The 21,104-nt window shown below is 35.5% G+C and overlaps 1 protein-coding gene across 14 annotated transcripts in view; it reads left to right on the plus strand.

Annotated features, from left to right (window-relative positions):
• Nucleotides 1–21,104, plus strand: part of NEBL (nebulette) — a 248,903-nt gene that overhangs the window by 149,333 nt on the left and 78,466 nt on the right. For 10 of the 14 annotated variants that reach the window (XM_030495792.1, XM_030495808.1, XM_030495815.1 and 7 more), the window contains 5 exons: nucleotides 6,093–6,179; nucleotides 6,914–6,958; nucleotides 7,055–7,126; nucleotides 13,578–13,682; nucleotides 15,797–15,907. The exons of 1 other annotated variant lie outside the window; for it this stretch is intronic. In XM_030495792.1, coding sequence (XP_030351652.1) covers nucleotides 7,088–7,126; nucleotides 13,578–13,682; nucleotides 15,797–15,907 — 255 coding nt within the window. In that variant the 5' untranslated portion in view covers nucleotides 6,093–6,179; nucleotides 6,914–6,958; nucleotides 7,055–7,087. Of the gene's footprint in view, nucleotides 1–6,092; nucleotides 6,180–6,892; nucleotides 6,959–7,054; nucleotides 7,127–13,577; nucleotides 13,683–15,796; nucleotides 15,908–21,104 lie in introns of those variants that run through there. 3 more of the 14 variants (XM_030495888.1, XM_030495785.1, XM_030495872.1) reach the window with 1 other exon arrangement.

The following is a 21,104-nucleotide window of genomic DNA, read 5'->3' on the forward strand; positions in this document are numbered from 1 at the left end:
CTTTATAGACTGAGAAGTATGCTCTCCTAGAAGTACCACTATCAAGATAACTGTAAGTTTAAATTCCACTGATATCATTGGACTTGCTTGTTTTCAACGGTAACCAGGTCCCAGGAATGACTATGAAGTAGCTAGAGCAAGAAATGCCAGTTTTGTGTCCACTATTGTTTGGAAAAGAACAATTCAGACTAAAAGTAAGATGATGCTCTAATGTGAAAGCAGATTATATAACTGATAGAGCAGAAATGATTTATGTATTTTTCCTTTTTTTTTTTTTTGTGAATAATGGAGAAAAAAGAAGTCAATTTAAAAAGAAGACATTCTTCTGCTATAATCTGCATTGGTTCTTTGTGAAATGCTAGATAAGGTTTTACACGATCCATGCAAAAGAGTTTTCCATGGCAGTAACAAATTTTTAAGTTTGACTTTTGCAGCTAAACTGTGGACCATTACTAAAGTAAAAAGTAAAGCTTTTTGTAACTTGATTTAAAAGATTAAAAGAATCAGATCGTGAATCATTTTAATGTGCTTTAGATATTCAATTACATCCTTTAAAAATATGATGTGCGTTTCTTTGAATATAAAAATATATGTTACTAAATGTAGGTTGACATTTCTAAATTAGGTTCTTGCCACTTCATCAATGATATAAGCAGAAATGTATTTCAGTGGATGATGGAAGAAGATGTTTTTATCACCTTGTCACTGTTGCCATGGAAACTTGTGTATATCATTGTTAAACAGAGTGTACATAAGAATCTAACATCCCTCTGACGACTTATTACTAGCTATTGTATTTTTAGTGTATTTTCTTCAACAGTGTAGTCAATGCTTAAGAACTTGTAAGTTGCTTTCCTGCATTACAACCACGAACTCAATTACAGGATTAGGCTGTCCAGAGAGCCCTTACTATAGGGTTCTTTGTTATCAGATTCTTTTCAATACAGGGTTATTAACAGTTGTATTTCCAAATCCATTGTAGCCTATTATATGCACTTCAAAAATAATATTTACTTTATTCAAGTAGACACAGCAGCTTTTGGGAAAAGAATGAGCTATCCATCAGTCTTGAAAATTATGGGTATTTTCTGAATGTGCACTTTATATATAAATATATAGTTTATAATAATTTATACAGTTAATATATTTTTATATTAAGCCACATATTATTTAATGTTTTATTTTTATTTTTGTGATATATATATTAAGTGTATTAGAATACAGTAGTAGTATGCACTAGTGTATTCAAAAACATTTGGTACACGCTAGTGTATCAAATACACTTAGTATTAATTAATAGTGCAGCTCTTGTGTATTGTCTTAACCTGTCATGCAGGGAATGGTAGGCTAAGAGAGAAGCTTGACTGTGGCAATCCAGATTTAAACCTGGACATAAAGTATGTCTGACTTGTTTTCTTGTTTAAATCTTATGATGAGCACAATCACAAAGTAGAAAAAGCCGATAAACTAGTATTTTTTTTTTCTCCAAATGAGCACTATTTAAGAATCAGTAATTTTAAGCACAAGAGTATAGTACTATGTGTTTTTGTCTTTTTGTGTCTCAAGATAGTTAAAAATATGCCTTCTACATCAATTATTTATGACTTCAATATCAATTATTTGTCTTGACAATCAATTATTTGTCTTGATAAAAAAATGAAGTTACTTGAGTAAATTTTCGTCATTGAACAAGTGACTTCAGTTACTTCAAATTTGTTAATTAAATTTCTTTTTTTATCCTGGCCTGTTTGGCTTCATATTTTGGAATGTTTTCTGAAGATTATTCTAAAATTTAAAGCCATGATTTTAAATAACTGTCAATGAAGAACTTAGTTTTTGATTTAGTGTTAGCTGTCTGTAGCAATTTGATGCAAATTTAAGTTACTGTGTGTTTAGTTTCTAGAAATACGTGAAAAATCTTAAGACTGGTTTACTTCAGTGTATTGTTGCTGACCACAGCTAAGATTACATCCATGTGGCACACTTTTGTGCTCTGATAAATACTCCCACTTCTGAATGGGTTACTTTCTTAGGATAAGAAAGCTGTGTAGGAGTTTATTAACTCAGGCAGTGTCATGGTGGCATAGCTACGCTGCTTCTGATAACTAGATTAGATTGGGTATTATTACGTGAAACTAGTTGTACCATACAGACGTCTTAAATACTCTGTCACCAAGATCCAGTTGGGCTAGACAAAGCCTCTATGAGTATGTGTTTGCAAAAAGTGTCTATGTTTATGTATTTATTAGGCATTGAAAATTCATTAGGTCTTCTGGGATTCAGAAATTAGAATTCTAAAATCTCAATTGTATTCATGTTTAAAAATACCATTGCCAATCTCTGCTTTACCAAAACCTTAAACAAAATAACTTTCATTGAATGAAAATGTTAGCTTAGAACTATGAGATATTTGCAGGTTTTGAAGTGTTGTTGATAAATGCAGTGTTAATGATCTGACAGATACAAGCTTTTTCTCTAAATAGAACTATCTCTTGAATTTCTTTTGTTAATGTTAATTGGTATTTCATGTTCAGGGGAAGTTAAAATTGGCAGGCTGGGATCCCTCACTTTCTTTCTGTTTGTTGATTGTGGTGCTGATAGCCTAACTATGAACTTCCTTATGCAGGGCTGCTAGTAACTTCCAGTCTGATAGATGAGTATTTCTAGTAATGAGAAGTAATTGAATCTCAGTGCTTACAAATGCTTTGTGTGCTTTTTGAAAAGAGACCACCAGCTGTGTCATGTTGAATTAATTGTACTTCTTTCAGTGATGTGTGTCTGTCCACTGAGAATGGAAAATAATACTTTCATTTCAGGGGTGTCTGTGGGTTGATTTTTAACTAATTGGAAGCAGGACAGTTAAAGCACTAAAACTCTACCTCTGTTCCTACTAGGTTTTCAGTTCAGAATCTAAAGGAGTATATTCATAATACCTCTCACTGTAATGTATGCAGATTTTCCAGCTGGAATTCCTCAGTCCTTAACTTGCAACCTATGCTCAAGTACTCCGTAACAAACTCTACAATTGGATAGTTTTGAGATTGATGTTTCTGGTACCTTTTCTAGGATAACCACAGTTTCTGCTGTTCTGTGAAGTGATGAAGTTCTTTCAGCTCAGTGATGCATATGGATATTGCAGATCTCAGAAGGCTTTTGGGGATTATGCCAAAAAAGTCCAGTGTTATTGTTTGTTCAGGGCAGAACTAAGCATCACTGCTGAATTGTTATGTGTATTAGGGCCAAAATGAGTTGAAGCCTTTTAACTTTCTGGGCTAACATCTCCCAAATGTATTTCTTAAAAGATTGATAAAGGGACAAGGAGATGGTGAGGCTTTGGACAGATGTGGACACAGCTGTGTGTGATCAAAGCAGGAAAGCTGTACAACTGTGTGCCTGAACCATTCGCATGCTGGGCCAACTCGTACTCATGGGGGCTTAGGCTCCTTTATACCCCATGTTTTTCCCCCTTATGCCGCCTCAGCAGATATGCGTTTAGACCAAGTACTTGAGTAATGTTCTGTGCCAAAAAATAGTTCATTGACACAATTGAATGATGTCTGTAAGTATTGGGATATTCAGCTGTTATCTTCTATAGGACAAACCATATAGTTTGCTTCTAGAAGGCTTGTCTTTTCTATCAGTAAGTTCATACATAGTGAAAGTTGTGTTCTGCAAATACTGTGCTTCTGTGAACAATCTAGACAATGTACAGTTATTTTAATTTTGTTGTAGCTTCGTCAGGTCCTCATTCTTAGGGCTAAATTTGAACCGAGATGTGAAACATCCAGGCAGAATGGCTAGAAGCTGAAATATGGAGCTATGCAGCATTTCCTTACAAAATTTTAATGAGTTCATACTGCATACTTCCCTGAAGAACTGATTTCTCCCCTTTGTGTGCATAGTAAGATATTCATAATGCAATAATAAATTCTAAATAATTAATAAATTTTCCCATGTGCTATATGCATACAAATATTGTGTATACACAGCTTAGCACTCCATTAGTGTTTTCTTAAAATTCTGTGCAATTGGATTTTATTTAATCTGTGCTGTTTCTGGCCAGAACAAATGACTATGGATTATTCCATTATATACAGTGGAAAATGGTTCCAACTGTCAGTTAGGAGGTTTCCATAAAAATGCAGGTTTTGGAGGTGAAAAGTAATCTTTAAAACAATGTACCTAATAATTTTTTGGGGAGGTGTAAACCTCAGCATTTTAACTGTGTCTTTATTTGGATTACATTTAGAATTTTTAGAATAGTTTTTTTAGAATAGTTTTAAAGATATGTGTAAACATATAGAAACATTTGCAATGTGAAACATGCCTGCTGATCCTAGATTATTTATTGCTTCTTATGGAAGAAACCTAAGCTTGTTCTTGACCTGCAGGCTGCTAATAGAATCATAATGCACTTCTAAACCGTGCAACTCTTAAATGGCTGTAAGAAATTCTTCCCTGAATTATATCTGGATATATTTAATTTTCAGGCTTGCTTTATTGCACAGTGAATGTTATCTGACAGTATTCAGTGTCTTGAGGGTGAAAAAAAGGGAGGCAGGTTTGTGTGTCATATAGTCTCTTACTGCATCTGTTATGTGAAAAGTGCCATTTTGAATACCCTGTGTATAGTTAGTTGATATTGTGATATTTTTTCCCTTATTCCCTTTGCACATAGTATTATATATTTTTCTTTAATGTGATGAGTTACAGCAGCTGTCTTGAAATCCTTATTTTATAGAAGTTACATGGGATATAGCATATTTGAAAACTCAGTTATCCTGATCCAGATCATGCAAAAACAGGAAAAAATTAATTCATCAAAGCAATTAAAGGTAACAGAACAGAATAGAATAAACTATTTCAGTTGGAAGGGACCTGTAATGATCAGTTAGTCCAACTGCCCGACCACTTCAGGGCTGACCAAAAGTGATCATGCCGAAGAGAAAGCAGATCTTTATTATGCAGAAACCATTGCAGGAAAACCACAATTAATATATAAATTTTGGTATGTCCAGCTGCTGAAAAACCACCGGATATAATATAAGCATATTAAAAAAGCTGAACACCTCCCTTTTCCCACAAAACTCATATAGTTTTGACTTTGGTATTTTGATTGTATTTGCTTTCTGGTGCAAAAAATAGTGAAAGATTTCCCCATATTCAGCAAGCTTTGCAGCTACTAATAGCTATTCTCTACTCTTTTAAATATTTTTCAATGTCCCTACTTAATTATATATATATAAAAAATATTAAATTTTATTAAAAAGGGAAATTAACTGTGCTGGAAGAAGATAGTTTTTGCAATATTATCACAGAAATTCCCAAATGAAGCCTTGATGCTGTATTTCTGTCTGGCACTTTTGTAGGTACTCTGCCTCCTTAATATGTGGTCCTTGAAATGATACATGAATCTATTGTTTAGGAATATATTTGCTGTGGCCATAATCTTCTAAAATGACCCGTTACTATAAGTACCCATCTTATAAGACTAAACCATTTGTTTCTGAAGTATGAAAGCTCCAAAAGTAGTCAGCATAAATCCCAGGTAATTCTCACCTGTACAAACAAGGCTTCTAGGGTTCAACCTGAACTTCAGCAATGCCAATAAAAATCTGAACTTTAGGAGCCTATGTTTGAAATAGCAGAATGGAAAATCATGATGCTTTCTGTACTATTAATGTATAAAGAATCCTGTCTCTTTATTATAGACTGAAAGCATTTTGTGCCTTTGTTCTTAATATTTTTTTCAAATTTTCAGACCTTAGTTAAGTCAAATGCTATATTTTACCTCTTCTTTGAAATGTGTCTTTTTCCTAAGGAAATGTGTGTTTTTAAATAAGCTCTAAGGACATTGTGTTTGGGCAGAAGTACTTAAAATTCTTTGAAGAGGTGTTTTAAGAGAACACAATCCTTATATCTTTGCCTAATTGCAAAGCTCCATAGTGGTGAATCACTTTGTGAGATGAAGTTCAAAATAATAACCTCTATAAAATGCAAATTATATAAGCTAAAGTTTGGGGAGAAAAAGTAAAAGTTAAAATGCTGGTTGCTCTAATTCATCCTGTAATACCTACTTGCTTATTTTACAGAAACAATCACTGTGAAACTATATCCATCGACATAAGGATATCTTTCAGTTTCTTTCAGCTGGAGTTAGTGACTTCATACTGAAAAAGGTTGGTTTTGAGTCTACAGACCATGACGGTTTTTAACAGTGAAGGAACATACATGTTTGTTTAAATACATGGCCATGTATACTTGTAAGTATACAGGCATGTTTGTATCTATCTGTGCACAGTTTTAACCTGTAGCTGACATGATATGGAAAGTATTTAAGGAATTTTATAAGCTTTGTGGAAAAGGAGTGTTTTCTGAAAAATATACTAGCAGTTACAGCTACTGCAAAATGAGAATAGTGTGCTTTTTAAATTAAAAAAAAAAATCAAAATAAAGTTTTGCGATAACTGGTTGCTTTGAATCAGTTTTCCCATAAGCTTAGAGTCAATGCTAAAGCATTGACTGTTAATTTTACTGTTAATTTTACTAAATTACGTTATGAATTAACTGCACCACGGTATTTTAGTTGTGTTCGTAGTCATTTTAAAAATAGTTGACTGAGATAGGTCATTTAATTATATTTTATCTGTAAGAAAGAATTAGCTCTGATAGCTAGTAAGGCCATCTGCAATGCCTTTCAGTTCACTCACACTGAATTGCTCAGATAAGACTGTCAAGTGCTGCCTAAATAAGGAAGGAGCCTTGGTAGAGTTAAGTGCAGTGGAAGACACAAATGAAGCATTGATTCCAGGCATGCTGTAGGGTCTGAGCCGTTTCCTGCAGCGCTGAACCTTTTTAGAATTTTCATTGTTGTTTTCTACAAAGTATTAAAATGCGAGTATCTGTCATTCAGGATCTGAGGGAGGATGAAAATGAGGATGGGGAAGAAGAAGAAAAGGTGAGTTAAACCCCAGTAGCTTTGAAAAGTACTTAGTTCCTTCTGTTGTTACCCATTTAGGACAATAAACCTGGAATGATTACCTTTCTCTTACAGGTCTTCCCCAAGCCTGTTATTGAGGACAGAAATATGGAACTGGCCCGAAAATGCAGTGAAATAATAAGTGATGTAAGTGACAGTGAATGTTTGCATCCTTACATTTGCACTTCTCTTTTCAAGTGGGTTTATATTTATGATACATTTTTTTTTTTTAGATATGTGCAGTGCAACATGTGCCCATCCAAGGCTCAAAATATAAAAGTACACAAAATAATAGAAAAGCACAGCTTATTCTGGTATCTTAAACTGTCAGCTGTGGAAGGATGAACTTTTCAGAGCATTTGGATGGTATAAAGCATAGGTACTAGGAAGGAGAGTGTTCCAAAAAGTGGGCCTTGTGTGTAGGATGTCTCCAATGAGAACACCTTGGCTCATTTCATCAGGAAAATGCAATATTTTTTCTGGTTATAGCCTATTTCTATGAAGTTTGATTGGTTAGAACAGAACTGGGTGCCAGTATACATAGCTGCAAGGAGGGAGGATAAAAATAAAACAGATGAATTTTGAGTGTTATCTATTGGTCTGTGGTGACAGATGCTCAAAACTGCTTAGCATTTTATTACTGGCTTACACTTACAGGAAGAACCCATTGAAATGCTAGAATATCTTTAAAAATTATTTAGCTAGCAAATTCTTGACTTAGTTACTATAGATTTTTAAAACTGTCGATCAGATATAGACATTATATAGACCGAATCCAAGACATTTTAAATTGGAGTAGATTCAATTGCTTCAATGTAACAGCATCAGATTTACCCTTGCAGAAGTCTATTTCTGTGTCTCTCTGGGAAAGTGTAACTGAAGAGTAACTTTGTCCCTTCATGTAAATGAGAGTAAAGAGTGTTATTCTCCTGCGAGGATGGTGGCTGGCAGCACAGGAGACAATACTAAGGAGAGAGTGACCTGTTCTAACAACTGTTGTAAAAGAACCAAAAAATTTGTTGTTATAATCTGATTTGCGATATTATTGTTCAAGGTGAAAGAGTATGTTGATTTTCCAATAGAACATACACAATCTACACCTAAGGTATAAATTATTAGGGGTTATACGTCAGAAAAAAACAGGCAACTCAGAAAGATGGTACCTGGGATGTGTAGGTGTTACACTGCTGGCTTTAAAGTGTGACTTGACAAGGTCGAAGGTTCCTCTTTGTCCATGCACTGGCTGGTAATACTTTAATTTGTGTAGAGAATGCTAAAATTGGATAGATCCTTAAGGGAAGCTACCAGGATGGCTCCCTTAGAATCTCAAGGTACTTTAGAAAGTTGTAGAGATTATTAATATTTTTACTGATAGTTATCTACATGCTTTATTTGGAGAAAGGGTGGCTTAGAATACCATATGGTACAATAAGTGCCTGTCAACTCATGAGAAGCCCAAAAGGAAAATGGATGTGGAACACTTATCTGACCCAAAATACATTTATTGCTTCCATGCAACTTGCTTCTAAACATGGTTGCTGTTCTCTAAGGCAAAAAACTCCTTGAAAAATGCTGGAGAAATAATTTCTTTAATTGAAAAGAAAGTATTACTGTGCTGTGTACCCATTAGGAGTAATGCTGGCTGTGGCCGTGAATTAACTGATAAATTGAGTGGTATTTTCTCTGATTTTCTGCAGAGAGCTAAGGTGAATAACTAAGTCAAGCAGGTTTCTGAAGCCTCTAATAATTCAGGGATGTGGGCTTTTGCTGAAAACTTGTGATCCATTTAGCCCGCAAGTGTGTTAGATTTCCCTTGGGATATATAAAACATCATGGCATCATTAATGCTTTCAAAGGAGTAGTAATATGTAGTGGTCCAAACCAATTTAATTTCAAAGAAAAGACTCTTGTTTAAAAATGGTGTCCAGTTCTGGGGCCTTATTCAGCCTCTGCTGAAATCAGTAGGTGTTTCTTCGTTGGCTTGAATGGAATATACACATGTATAGGGAGAGAATTCTGTTTCACAGAATTTTTGCTATAATTGGAATTTCTTATGACCAGTGAAGTTGTTTGTGCTGGGAGGTAAGTTCCTCACCCTTCACACTTTATTGTTGAGGTCAATAAACTGCAAGGAGTTTGCATTCTTGCCTTTGACTTCTCACTCATTAACATTCAGAACTCTTTATATGTTCTTCATCCTTTTTAGCACAAATCTGCACAGACTGCTGTGGATGTATTGTTGGTGTACATCTGTACATCTTATGTGTACAGTGGTTTCACGGGGCTTCCAGTTTGGCCCTAAGGTGACCTTGGGACAGCAGCCTGTGCCTTTGCTGACGACGAGGCTGGGTGATTGTCCTTTTCTGCCGGTGGAGCTGTCAGTACAGCTCCTCCGTCAGAACGCAGTTCTAGGAGTGCTCATGACTGAGATACTGGGGTTGCATTACATTTGGCCTACATTCTTTGCAGGCTGACTTTAATTTGGCAATATGGTTTTAAAAAGCGTTACAACAGCAGCCCTTAGTGCACACCTTACTGTCAGCCTTGAACTATATGTAGGGGAAGTTGTGAAGTGTTTATGTGCTCTGGTTCTTGAGGAAATCCCCATTTTCATTTGAGGTTGGCAGATGTTTGTTCTGTGGCTGTGATACCCCCTGGATTGTTTCTCCCTAAAGCCATTTCATTTAATCTCCCTTCATTAAGCAATTTTATTCCACAGATGTTTTCAAAACTGTCGTATGTGTTTGATTTATGAATAACCTTCCTTTCCAGGCCTTTTCTCTTCCATATTGAAATTGATCCTGTCCATTTGCTTCTATTACTTATATTTTGGTGTATTTTCATCTTCTTTGTTTTGACTGTGTGGTGTGATGTTCTGAATACTGTTATAAGCGTAGAGGGGAATTATTGTGTGAGTAAAATGATCATCGACCAATCTGTTGTGATCTTTTTTGATAGAAAGGCAGACACTGCCTTCTGAAGATACTGCTGAATTTTGATAATGTATGGTACCGGTGCTTCTTTTCCGCTACAGCAAGAAGTAGTTCTACTTGCCATTTAATCATCCTTGTATGGAGTCCAGCTTTGCTTCAGCTGGTCTCTTTGTTATAAAGCAAGAGCCAAAGAGACCTGGAGTGAAGAGCAGAAACAGAGTGCCTTTCCACGCATACCATTAAGGTTGTGACCACCTCGCTTGGGGTGGAGCTGTTCCTCTGAACTCACCATTACTAGTCACAGCCTCTAACACAGGAGGACTTTGAGGTCCAAATAGCTGCAGACTAGTAAAATGCTGTGAGGCGATAATATCGTATGCTTGCCCTGTTCTCATGCTTTTCTCTAGGTTTCTGTGGCCACAGAAAGAGCATTTGGTATTATATGGATCTGTGATCTGACACAGCTCTTACTTTTATGAGAGATTATAAATGTAGCATTGGAAAGGGATTTGTGAGTGGGAAAAAGTTGCCTTTTGGTCCAGTGTAAGAGTTAGATACGAAGATTCAGAACTTTTGGTGGCTTTTCTAAACTTAAGTGGTCTTTGAGAAATACAATTCTGTAATGTACCTTGGCATGGTGACTGTCAACATGGTTATATCATAGATGTTAAGATATTAAGAACAGTTTTTCAAGTATGTTCATATTAAAGTTACATTAGCATGTGCCTCTGCACACAAAGGAAAAGTGGCGGCTTGGATTAAGCTGTTACCATCAGAGCCTTAACTTTAGCCCACAGCCTCCTCCTGTATTCCCCCGTGAACAATGCCCAATGCCATGGACAAGATGAATTTTCTTGGTGAGCCAGGAAGCTTCAGCCAAAGATTTGATGCCCTTGTTTTATAAAGTTGATAAAAAAATGCAATTTGAAGCTTACTGTTTTGGTGGTTGTCTAGGAATTTTAATCTGCTTATACTGGATAGCTGTGCTGCTAGGTCAGTAGTTTTGTGATGAGCCAGGAAGAAGAAAAGGATCAGGAGGGAGCCTTTAGTGAGCTATTAGACTTCAAAAGTATAGCAAAAATGTAGTGGTGGCCTCAGGCCATCTTTTACAAATTTTTCCTATTATTTGTTTTTTTCTCAAGGCTAACCAGGTCTACTGAACCTGAACAGTGTATTTTGTGGTGAAAGGAAAGTCACTCGCAGGCAAAATTTCCTATTCAGTATTTTAGACATTTGAATATGTAATCCCAAACTTTGAAGAGGAATAGCTTTTCTGCCTATTCCTTCTAACCATTGGTTTAGTCATAGCAAATTTCCTAAGCCTCTTGCTTATGTCATTTACAATAAATATGCTTTTTAAGTGCAGATATCATGACTTCATTATACTTACAGAATCATAGAATCATAGAATAATTGGGGTTGGAAGGTCCCATTTCATCTTCCATCTTTCTGATTCCAAGTGATACATACACTTCTGTAGCAAAATGTAGTGTGTTGGATTAGAGTTTGACCACACATTTTGTTATATCTCTAAATTGCTCATTTGAGCCTACATGCATTTGGTGGCCTGTGTGGGTTACTATAATAAATGTGAATAATAAAGGAGTAAGGAGGTAGTATTAGTCCTTTACTGCTTTTGGTTATTTTGAAAGCATGACTTCTACAGCAGAATAGCTTTGATTGTTTATTTTAGTTGTGTCCTGTCTCCCCTCCCGCCCCAATTAAGAGATACCTTAGGAAGCTTTTGTGTTTGATTTTTGAATGTAATTATTGCTCTGTAATTAAAATGGATGTATTTACAGTCAGCTCTCAGATATCTATGGGTGATTTATCTAAGTTGTGAGCAGCAAGACTATCTCCTCTACCAGAGTCTCAGCTTTACGTCAGTTTCGACTGGGAACACCAGCAGAACTAGCCAGTAGAAAGTCAGCTCTGTGTATTTCCCATGTCCCTTCTCAGCCATGAATGAACATAAATTTACGAAGCCCTTTTTTTTAACCTGTTCATGTGCACATATTTACACACACTTGCAAGTACATGCAGGTTGAACAATAAGTGTCTGCTCATGTTTATCATAGAACTGCCCTTTTTGCATATTGGTCTGTGATTACCTAGGAGTATGGTGTTACATACAGGTTACATGAACCATTTGATTTGTGGGTCCCTCCGTAAAATCATGATGCACAGTAATTTTACATCCATTGTTCACCAAGCAGTTTTTATTTAGAGTAGGCTGCAATCCACAAAAGCAGACAGTATGATTTGGTAATGAGATGTAGATTCCTCCAGTAGTCCAAATGTAGATGGGCTCAATAGTAACCAAAATTATTTGCTGTGTAAGGATTATGTAGTCAACATTTTGAAATGAATTTGGCATTGTCTAATCCATTCTGTGGTGGACAAAAAGTTTGCATCAGAAAATACAGGAGCTGATTCTGTGTAGGCTGCCATATTTTGCATGAATTTTCAAAGTCCCTCTAGAGGAACGTAGACTAGAATTTGTCATATCCATTAAGGATTCAGAGAAAGAGGAAATGAAGACTGCATATTTCTATAATGCTCAGATGCGGATCATATTGCTTCTGTCAGTGCTTGTCAGCAAGTCTAAAGTGCATAAATGCAAGCTGCTGTTGTGCAGAATGTGAAAATGAGGTTAGAGAATCGGTAGCAGATAATAACCATGAAAGCTTAATACTAAATAATTCAATTTGCATTGAATTAAATTATTCTATTTGCAAAGAAAGAAATGTCACTAAAAACGTTAAAGGCTATCCATGTAAAGTGTCTATCTTAAAAATTTATTTAGTCCATCTCATCGTAAATTCACTGTCTTTCTTCTTGCAGTTCTTGCATAATAAGGTCCCTACACATTCACTGTGTCCATAGATTTTATCCTTCTTGCAGTCTCACTAATAGAAACAGTAACTGACTTTATCAACAGTCATGTGATTATTATACCTGCCCATACTGTTGGCCCCATAGCAAGAAAAAGGTTGGTTGTTATGAAAAAACCCCAAAAAACCTCACGTTTGTTTTTTTTCCTTCTTGTAAAATGTGTTGTAGTGTTTTGATTCAGAAATGGGTTACTTTGTGCATATGTACTTTAAAAAATGGTTCAATTCAGAATTTGTTTGGTCTTAAAGAAATCCTGTTATTACTCGCATGTCATGACTGCTTGGGTGCTTTATAGGCAATGAGTTGGCAATGGCCTGAATTTATTCATGTAACTCTTGGATTCATAAAGGGGCATTTGATTATGTTACACAGATTTTGTGCTTGCTAGGTCTGATTCAGAAGTTAGTTTAACAATTTTGTCTCTGAGATCAAGGATCAAGGAGATCACTTATATGAGTCTTCTTTCTTTAGAGATACTAGAACATCTGCAACAGTGGTGAAATGTGCTGTAGATGTAAAGAAAAATCTTTTTCATCTTCATTATTAAAGAGTTCTGTGACTTTAACATAGCTCTGGTACTGTGTGTGAAAACTGGGTGTTTCTCTTTATGGCTTAATTTGATCCAGCCTGAGGTGTTTGCAAGCCACCTAGCATAGTATCCATAAATCAAGTAATACTAATAACAAAAAATAAATAAAAATAGCCATTGTTTATTTTTCTGGGGTTTTAAAGAACAATTAAATTTCTTTTTTTTTTTCTCCTCTTTGTAGATACACTATAAAGAAGAGTTTAAAAAATCTAAAGGCAAGTGCATATTTGTACCTGACACCCCGCAGCTAAAACATGTGAAAAGTCTTGGTGCTTTTATTTCTGAGGTAAGACCTAAAAGGATGAAGAATTCTCTTTGCTTTTTATCCTTTCTCAGTTGAATATGGTGGTTTTTAGCAGGTGAAGGATGGCTTGTTTCAAATAAAAAATCTGTTTAAAGCTGAAGTGACTTAAAGTGCTATAATTAGTGTATATATGTGAGTAATAATAATTTGGAATTTTTCAACACGTTAATTTTGGGATTCAAGGTATTTTATTAATGATTCTGAATAGGCAGTCCTACCTACCCCATTTTATGGATGATAAACTGAGGAATAGGAAGAGGATTTCTTGTTACTTATTCTGCAGTGATGAGGTTTGTAAATTGTAGCTGTGCATAATTTCCCTAATGTGGAGAATTCACAGCCTGGTATCAAAGAGGAGACAAGGAAACTGCTGCCCTATTATCACCCCTGTCCTCCTTCAGCAAGGGGGCTGGGCTGACATTAGGTCAATGACAACAGCAGGTCGCCTGAGCTCTGGCGTGCATATATATGCATACCCATGCGAAGTTTTTAGGTCTTTGCAGAACACACACACAGAACAGTAGTGGCAAAGAGAGAACAGCAGCTTCCAAAATGCCAGAGCAGAGTTTACTGCCAGCTCATCATGTCCCAGCTACAAGGTGTTGTAGGATTACATCTCTGCTTATTTTCCACAGGTCAGAATACCATCAGGAATTTTACCTGACAGAGAGTTGCTTTTGTTAAGGAACTGCTGGTTCTGAGTGATTTTTCTGTCACTGTGACTGTTGGAAGACTTAAATGTTTGTGGCCTTGTTTTTTTTTCTGCTACATTTATGATTATGATAAAGAACATCCCAATATCTCTGTCTATAGTTATGTAATTTGTATAGTTATGTAATTCTATATTCTGTTTCTGATATACATCAGTTTGCTGTGTGGCTACATTGCATATAAATGCATCTGATGAATATTTTTGTTATGTTTGTCTTCATATTCTCTGAGAAAGAGTGGCATATCCCAAGGGGCATAAATGTGATGAAATTATACTTTCTAAGGACAGACCGTTGCAGTCCAGCGAAGCACAATATATAGAGAGTATTTATCAAATCCATCTGTCTGATTCCAAAGAAAAGCTGCTAATTATTAGTCAAAGATTTAAGATATAAAGATATTTAAGAATTTTAAAACCCGTATGTTTTATGTTATCAGGGTTGAGCGCTCTGTTCGCTTATTGCAGCATTACCTGAAGCCAATGATGTGATGGATGGTTTATCTTGTAAATTACTGACCTCTAGTGTCCCACAACCTGTTTTTGCAAAACTTGAACACTGAAATTCTTAACATCATGTCTACTGCACTGAAAAAGAGTCTTCTGTTCTGAGAAACAGCAACAATATATATAATACATATGGGGAACGAGTCTCTAATAAAGAGCTGTATATTGCACAGTAAATTAATGACGTTAGTATCATTTCAGATATCTTTGATATTTATGATTACTTTCACAGCAGTACTTGACATTATTGTTCAATGAATTTGAAAAACTTGGATCTGAAGCAAAAGTCTCCCAGATTTTTAACTATTATTCTGGCTTGTCTCGTAAAACCCTTTTGTGAGGAATTGCTAGTACTGAACGCTGGAGAAAGTACAGGATAAAGAAAAATTAATTAAAAAATGAGTCTGTAATATGTAAAGATGAAGTGGAAATGATGGCAGACATGCTAAGTTTGATGTGCCTCTCTTTTCCAGTTGCGTTTAATTGCTACTGCTTATTAATTGATAAATTATTTTTTGTTGGCTTCTCATTGCTCCTGTTGTGCACAATTTGGGAAAATGGAAAGAAAAAAGATAATTTTGGTTTTTGGAGATGATTTTAAAAAGGCTAGAAAAATAACTGCTTTGCTTAGCTTATTTTATACTTCCCCCCAAATTACTAAATTTAATTTGGAGATACTTTGCATTGTTTTGTAATTTAGACACACCCACCTAAACTATTTTAAAGTTATTATTTAAAGATCTGGTTTTGCCTCAAAGTTTATGACAGCACTAGATTTTAGTTCTAATGGTCTATGCCATTTAATTTAATAGAAAAAATAAGTAGTATGATTCCTGTATCTTAATTTTTGCATTATTTGCCACCTTTTTCTCCCCTCTAGGTGAAGTATAAAGGAGCTGCTAAAAAAGACCTTTCCAACTCTCTTTATCAGCAGATGCCAGCCACAATTGACAGTGTATTTGCAAAGGAATTAATGCAACTTCAGAGCAAGGTACAATTTTAGAATCATAACAATGATTTTTAGATGAATTGTGTGACAGAATATGACCAATTTGAATAGTGTGTTTGAACAGATACGTGGTTACCTGCTTGATTTATTTGGGTGAGTTTATCATCCAGAGTTTATCACCATAACTTCTTAACTTCAAGAACTACTCACTTATAAAATGTTGACAATCTTACACGTTATGTTTATTAAATATAAATTTAAAAACTGCTAATGCGTTCATCAGTCCAGTGAAATCCATTAGAAATCCACGAATGCAGTAAGGAATTATTGAACTCAGTGACATTGCACTGCGTTTATAGAATAGACAAGTCTTATATAACAGCCATTTCGATAGGAATGTTGTATTAGTTTTATAAAATGTTTGATGCTGAAGAGAAGAAAAAAGTAATGACTTTCAAAGGCACTTACTGGTAGCAGTAAACGTATTTCTGATGGTCTACATCATACTACCAGTCACAACAAATTTTATAGAACTAAAAATATGAAATCAAGTATATTGTAATCATGTAAAACATGCGAACAAACAGTAAAATAGTAAATTTATGTTCAGTTGCCTCCAGGGGCTTAAAAATATAATACCCTTTAATGTAGGCAGGTGACCCTTCACTTCCATTGGTCTCGGTGGAATTGTGAGTGTTAAGTATGTGTAATACGAACGAAGTTACAAATTTTCATTGTTGCTCATGAGAATTACAGCTGATAGATGGTCATGGCTTTCTGTCCACCAAGCATTTCCACATTTTTCTTGTTTTGCCTTTCTCCTCTTTCAAGGCTATTAACTACATATAGTTCAGTGCAGCCAGTCTGTGAAGTGAACACACTCCTAAATCTATAAAATTGATTGTATCTCAGTATGCATTCTTCTAATGCAGTGATTTTTTTTTTTTTTTCCCAAGAAGAGGAAAATATTCATAACAGAAGAAAGCACTGATATTTCAGGACAGCTTGTGGAGAAATGTTTTGATTTGAAACAATGCGTTAAACAAGGCTATATTAAGCAAATAAATATAAAGACTTAAAGTATATTTTAGTTTCCATAGTTTGAAAAGGAACATATATACACTCAAGTTAAAGCAGCACAGTAGCTGAAATGACATTAATGGGGTGTTTCATTGTAAAGTGAGTGATTAGAAGAATTACAGTAGAAATAAATTGGGAATTAAACTTGTATAACGTTTTTAAATTGTTAGCTTGATTTATAAAACATTAGTTAACTAGTTTGCCACAGATTTACTCCTGGATTCATTCTAAATGCGTACCTTCTACATTAGTATATACAAATGAGGTTAATTAACATTGGTGATGTGGCAGAAAAGATAAATAACTGAGACTAAAAATGAAACCATTTGGTCTGTCAAAAAAAACCCTTTAAAGGAAAAGACTGACATTTTCATTTGACACTTTTTGAAGTTTTTCTTCAATCTTCTAACAGTCGTAGAGAAACAAATATGCATATACCATGAGTTATATTTAAGCAGAAACTTTTCCTATAAAATTAATACCATCCCCTTAGGAATAGATGCATTATAAATCATAATCTGTCATAAAACTTAAAGATACACTGACACATTTTTCCAACTTGTGGTTACTGTTATAGTGGACCTGAATTTAATGCTACTTTGGCAGAAATCCTAGGGGATTTTCTAGTGGAAAATCTATTCTACAGTATTCAAATCTAAGCCATATTGTGCCTATCACTGTGATACCTAAGTAGCTAATACAAGGATTTCAGATTTCAACTGAGTCAGAATATGGCAGAGAGGATTTCTGTTGCATCTGTCTAGCTGGGATTGTGAACTTACAGGTCATCACTTCAGCAAGAGGAGACCATGGGTATGCCTTAGGAAGAAGAAGGAACAGTACCAACTGGCCATTGTGCCAACCCTCCTGCAAAAAGGCTGTTACAAGCACAGAACTGCAGTCTGTTTCTCAATTATATTAAGTTGATTTTAAATAGGTGCTGATTTCCTGAGAGGTGGAAATTACGTGTCCTCGTCCCCATCCACATTAGTGTGAATTTACACCTTTGACTCCCTTTTCATGCTTCTTGGGTGCAAGGCTGGGCTTAAATGCTTTTGTAGCCAGATCAAGCAGGTGCTTTCTCACTCTGTGGTGCCATGTTCTTGGCAGGATCCATAGCCTCATCTGCCAAGCAGATGTGTCGGGACTAGGGGATCATGGTGTGGAAGAAAGAGAGCCACTGACTCTCTCCACTGCTGCCTGATGAGGCCAGTGTACCTCTACTGGGTGATCTCTTTACATGGTCCTCCACAAATGGTCTCTGCCATGATACGATGTTTGATCCTGAAATGGTGCTGCTGCCCTGCTGCTGCCCAGCAGCACTGTTTTCAGCCTACTGAGATCTAGCCTAGATCTAGTACACTGTTTCAGCTCACACTCATAATTTAGGAACTTGGAGGCAACTAGGTGAAATTTCTTTTTTCTCACAAGAAATTATTGCCTACCTACAGCTGCCCTCCACTGTCCTCTCCAGAACAAACAGACTGCCATAGTACCATCTTTAACTGATATGGCAATTGTTCTGGATTTTAGCAGAGCCAGGACCTCATTCTGAAGGGTTTCAGCCATTCAGTGTCCAGCACTGACAGGATCTTACCATAATGGAGAGTACAACACTCTGACATCTGTGGTTTTCCTCCTGAGGAGCTTTCGCCCCATATTGGTTATATTGATTCATGCTCAATTCCCTCTTCAAGATACGCAGGAAAGACTAAAGCCAGACTACTTCTGCGGGCTTTTGCATAAAGCCCATGTTTGCTTTTTTGTATTTTATGTAGAACTGGCATGAAGATGGAAACGAATACCCATAGAGAAGGAAATGCATCAAAAATTTTGACAAAAAAATCGTGACACTGTTTGTGGTAAAAAAAGTGTTTCAGGAGAATGAAAAAGAATTTGCATAGCTTGGGTGGCTTTCATCCATTTTCTATATACAGAAAATTTGTCTATTGCCTTCTAAATAGCTTTCTTCAGAGTGAGCAAGCAGATTTTCCTTTCTTCATCTCTTTTATCATAGCTGTCCCCATGGTAAGCTAGAGAGAACAGAAGTCCCTGTCCTCACCATTTAACTTCACCCTTCTTGCCAGCCTACAAAGCTCTCACCAATTTCCCTGTCCTCTGCAATGAGAAAATGGAGTTGGTGAGAGCAGTCCAGGCAGGGAGCTCTCATTTTGATTTTCTGGAGGGGAAATAGACATTTTCTGGAAAAATTACAGTTTTCCTGTGGACAATATTTCTGAAGGAAAATTTCTGATCATTGCTAGCTTTGTGCCAAGTCTTTTTCTTGTCTGAAGACCAGTATACTGAATCCTTCCTTACGCAGAATAATTTTTTTAAGAAGGTGTCACAAACAATGATAAAAGTATTTAAAATTGCTCAAAGGGGAAACAATGTTGAAAAAAAGTATGCATTTCATCACTTTTTTTCATCGCTTTATTTCTGCCATAAGAAGAGATTGCACTGTTTTTCTTCTTATCTGAAGGGAATAATCTCAAGCAAACTGAAGGCAGTTTAATTTTCTCCTTTGCACAGGGCAATATCTCAAATAGTAACTATATGTCAATGCTCAAGTATTTTCTGTTTGTTCTTAAAGATGATGAACCAAGTTAATCTTAAGCAATATTTTCAACTTCAAGAGAAAGTTTCAGAGTTTTTCTTACTTATAGGCAGAATCCTCTTTTTACTTTCATATATGGTGGTTAGGTTTTTTTTTTACTATGATAAAGCTATTTTTTTGTGGCTTACTGCATCATTTACAATCATATTACACATTATCAGGCAGTTTTATGTAATTCTTCATGGTTTTTTATGGTTTCAAATCTCATGTTCAAGACTTTCTCTTTTTTATGGTAGCAGGTATTAGCCTTCTGGGCTTCTCTAGTTTTGTTTTACACAAATATGTCAGCTAATCTAGTTCAGTATCTAGCGGTTAAAATGGCATTTTCTGTGTTCTCGAACATTTCCTCCTACACAATCCTATGTTGTGGATTTTAAGTTCAGGGCTCAGCTTTCTGACTATAAAGAGAAATACAAAAATAAAAATTTAGTAGTGTTTAAAGTATTCCAAAGCAGAGGGTCAGTCAGAGTTAAGTTAAAAGAGCACAAAGCCTTCCTTAGTGCAGCTTCCTATTGACACAGTGGTGTATGGGAGAGACAAGAAAAATAAGAAATGAGTACTTACAAATTAGTTCAATCTGAAGTCATGCCTACTTAAATAATTACCTTGTACTTCTTAAGTTAATAAATGGTGCCACTACAGAGTAGAAGTTACGTCAATAACCTGTAATACTTGATCTCTATGTAGAGTAGTTTCATACGTAGATTTGGTTAAAAAAAAAAAAAAAATTCAGTTTAGCTAAAACTTGAAAATTAACATGAAATGAGAAATAAATGTACTCATACTAACATGTAAACTAATGGTTCTAAGAATATTGATGAAATAATCCCCATAAACATTTTTTTCATGCTTCCTTGGAACTGATTTACAGCTCTGGAAATAGTTCTGCACTAAACTCTCCAAAACTAAACTAGACAGCTATTGAACTTCTCATAGCCTGTGATCGCTTCAAGGTTACTTAAGTCAGTTAATAAAAATAATGTGAAAAGTTAGGAAGAACAGGGCTGTCAAATAGCAAGTCAATTATTCCTACATTAAGCTAAAGAAACAGTTATATTTTCCCAAGATAGTGGACACTTAATTGTCATTTCTGTTAGTTTTCTCATGTTGGGATTTACACTGTGTAAGGAGATGGCACATTTTAAGTTTCCTAATTTGATATTTTCATTCGTATAGTAGCAGTGCAAAAAAACCCCAACCCTTTTCGTCTTAATCTCTCAGCCTATATATCATTTTGTAATCTGAGATGGTCAGGGGAGATACTAATATATTGCCTTGGGCACCCTGATCTGTGACTGTGATGCAGTCTTGCTGCCTTAAACACAAACAGATACAACATTTTCTCAAAGTTCTAGTATCATGTCCTAAAAGGGTCTGTATCACTGTAGTTTAGAGTTCCCATCTCAAAACTTTCACAGTATTCTTTTATTGCTATCAAGGGTTTTAGTTTCAAATCCTTCTCCTCCTGATCAGCTTTCAATCTTATTTAGTATTTGCTGTTTTCTTGGGGATTATTTTAATGCTTGCTCCCGAGTGCTATTA

This window comes from Strigops habroptila, chromosome 1, assembly GCF_004027225.2.
Source record: "Strigops habroptila isolate Jane chromosome 1, bStrHab1.2.pri, whole genome shotgun sequence".
NCBI lineage: Eukaryota > Metazoa > Chordata > Aves > Psittaciformes > Psittacidae > Strigops > Strigops habroptila.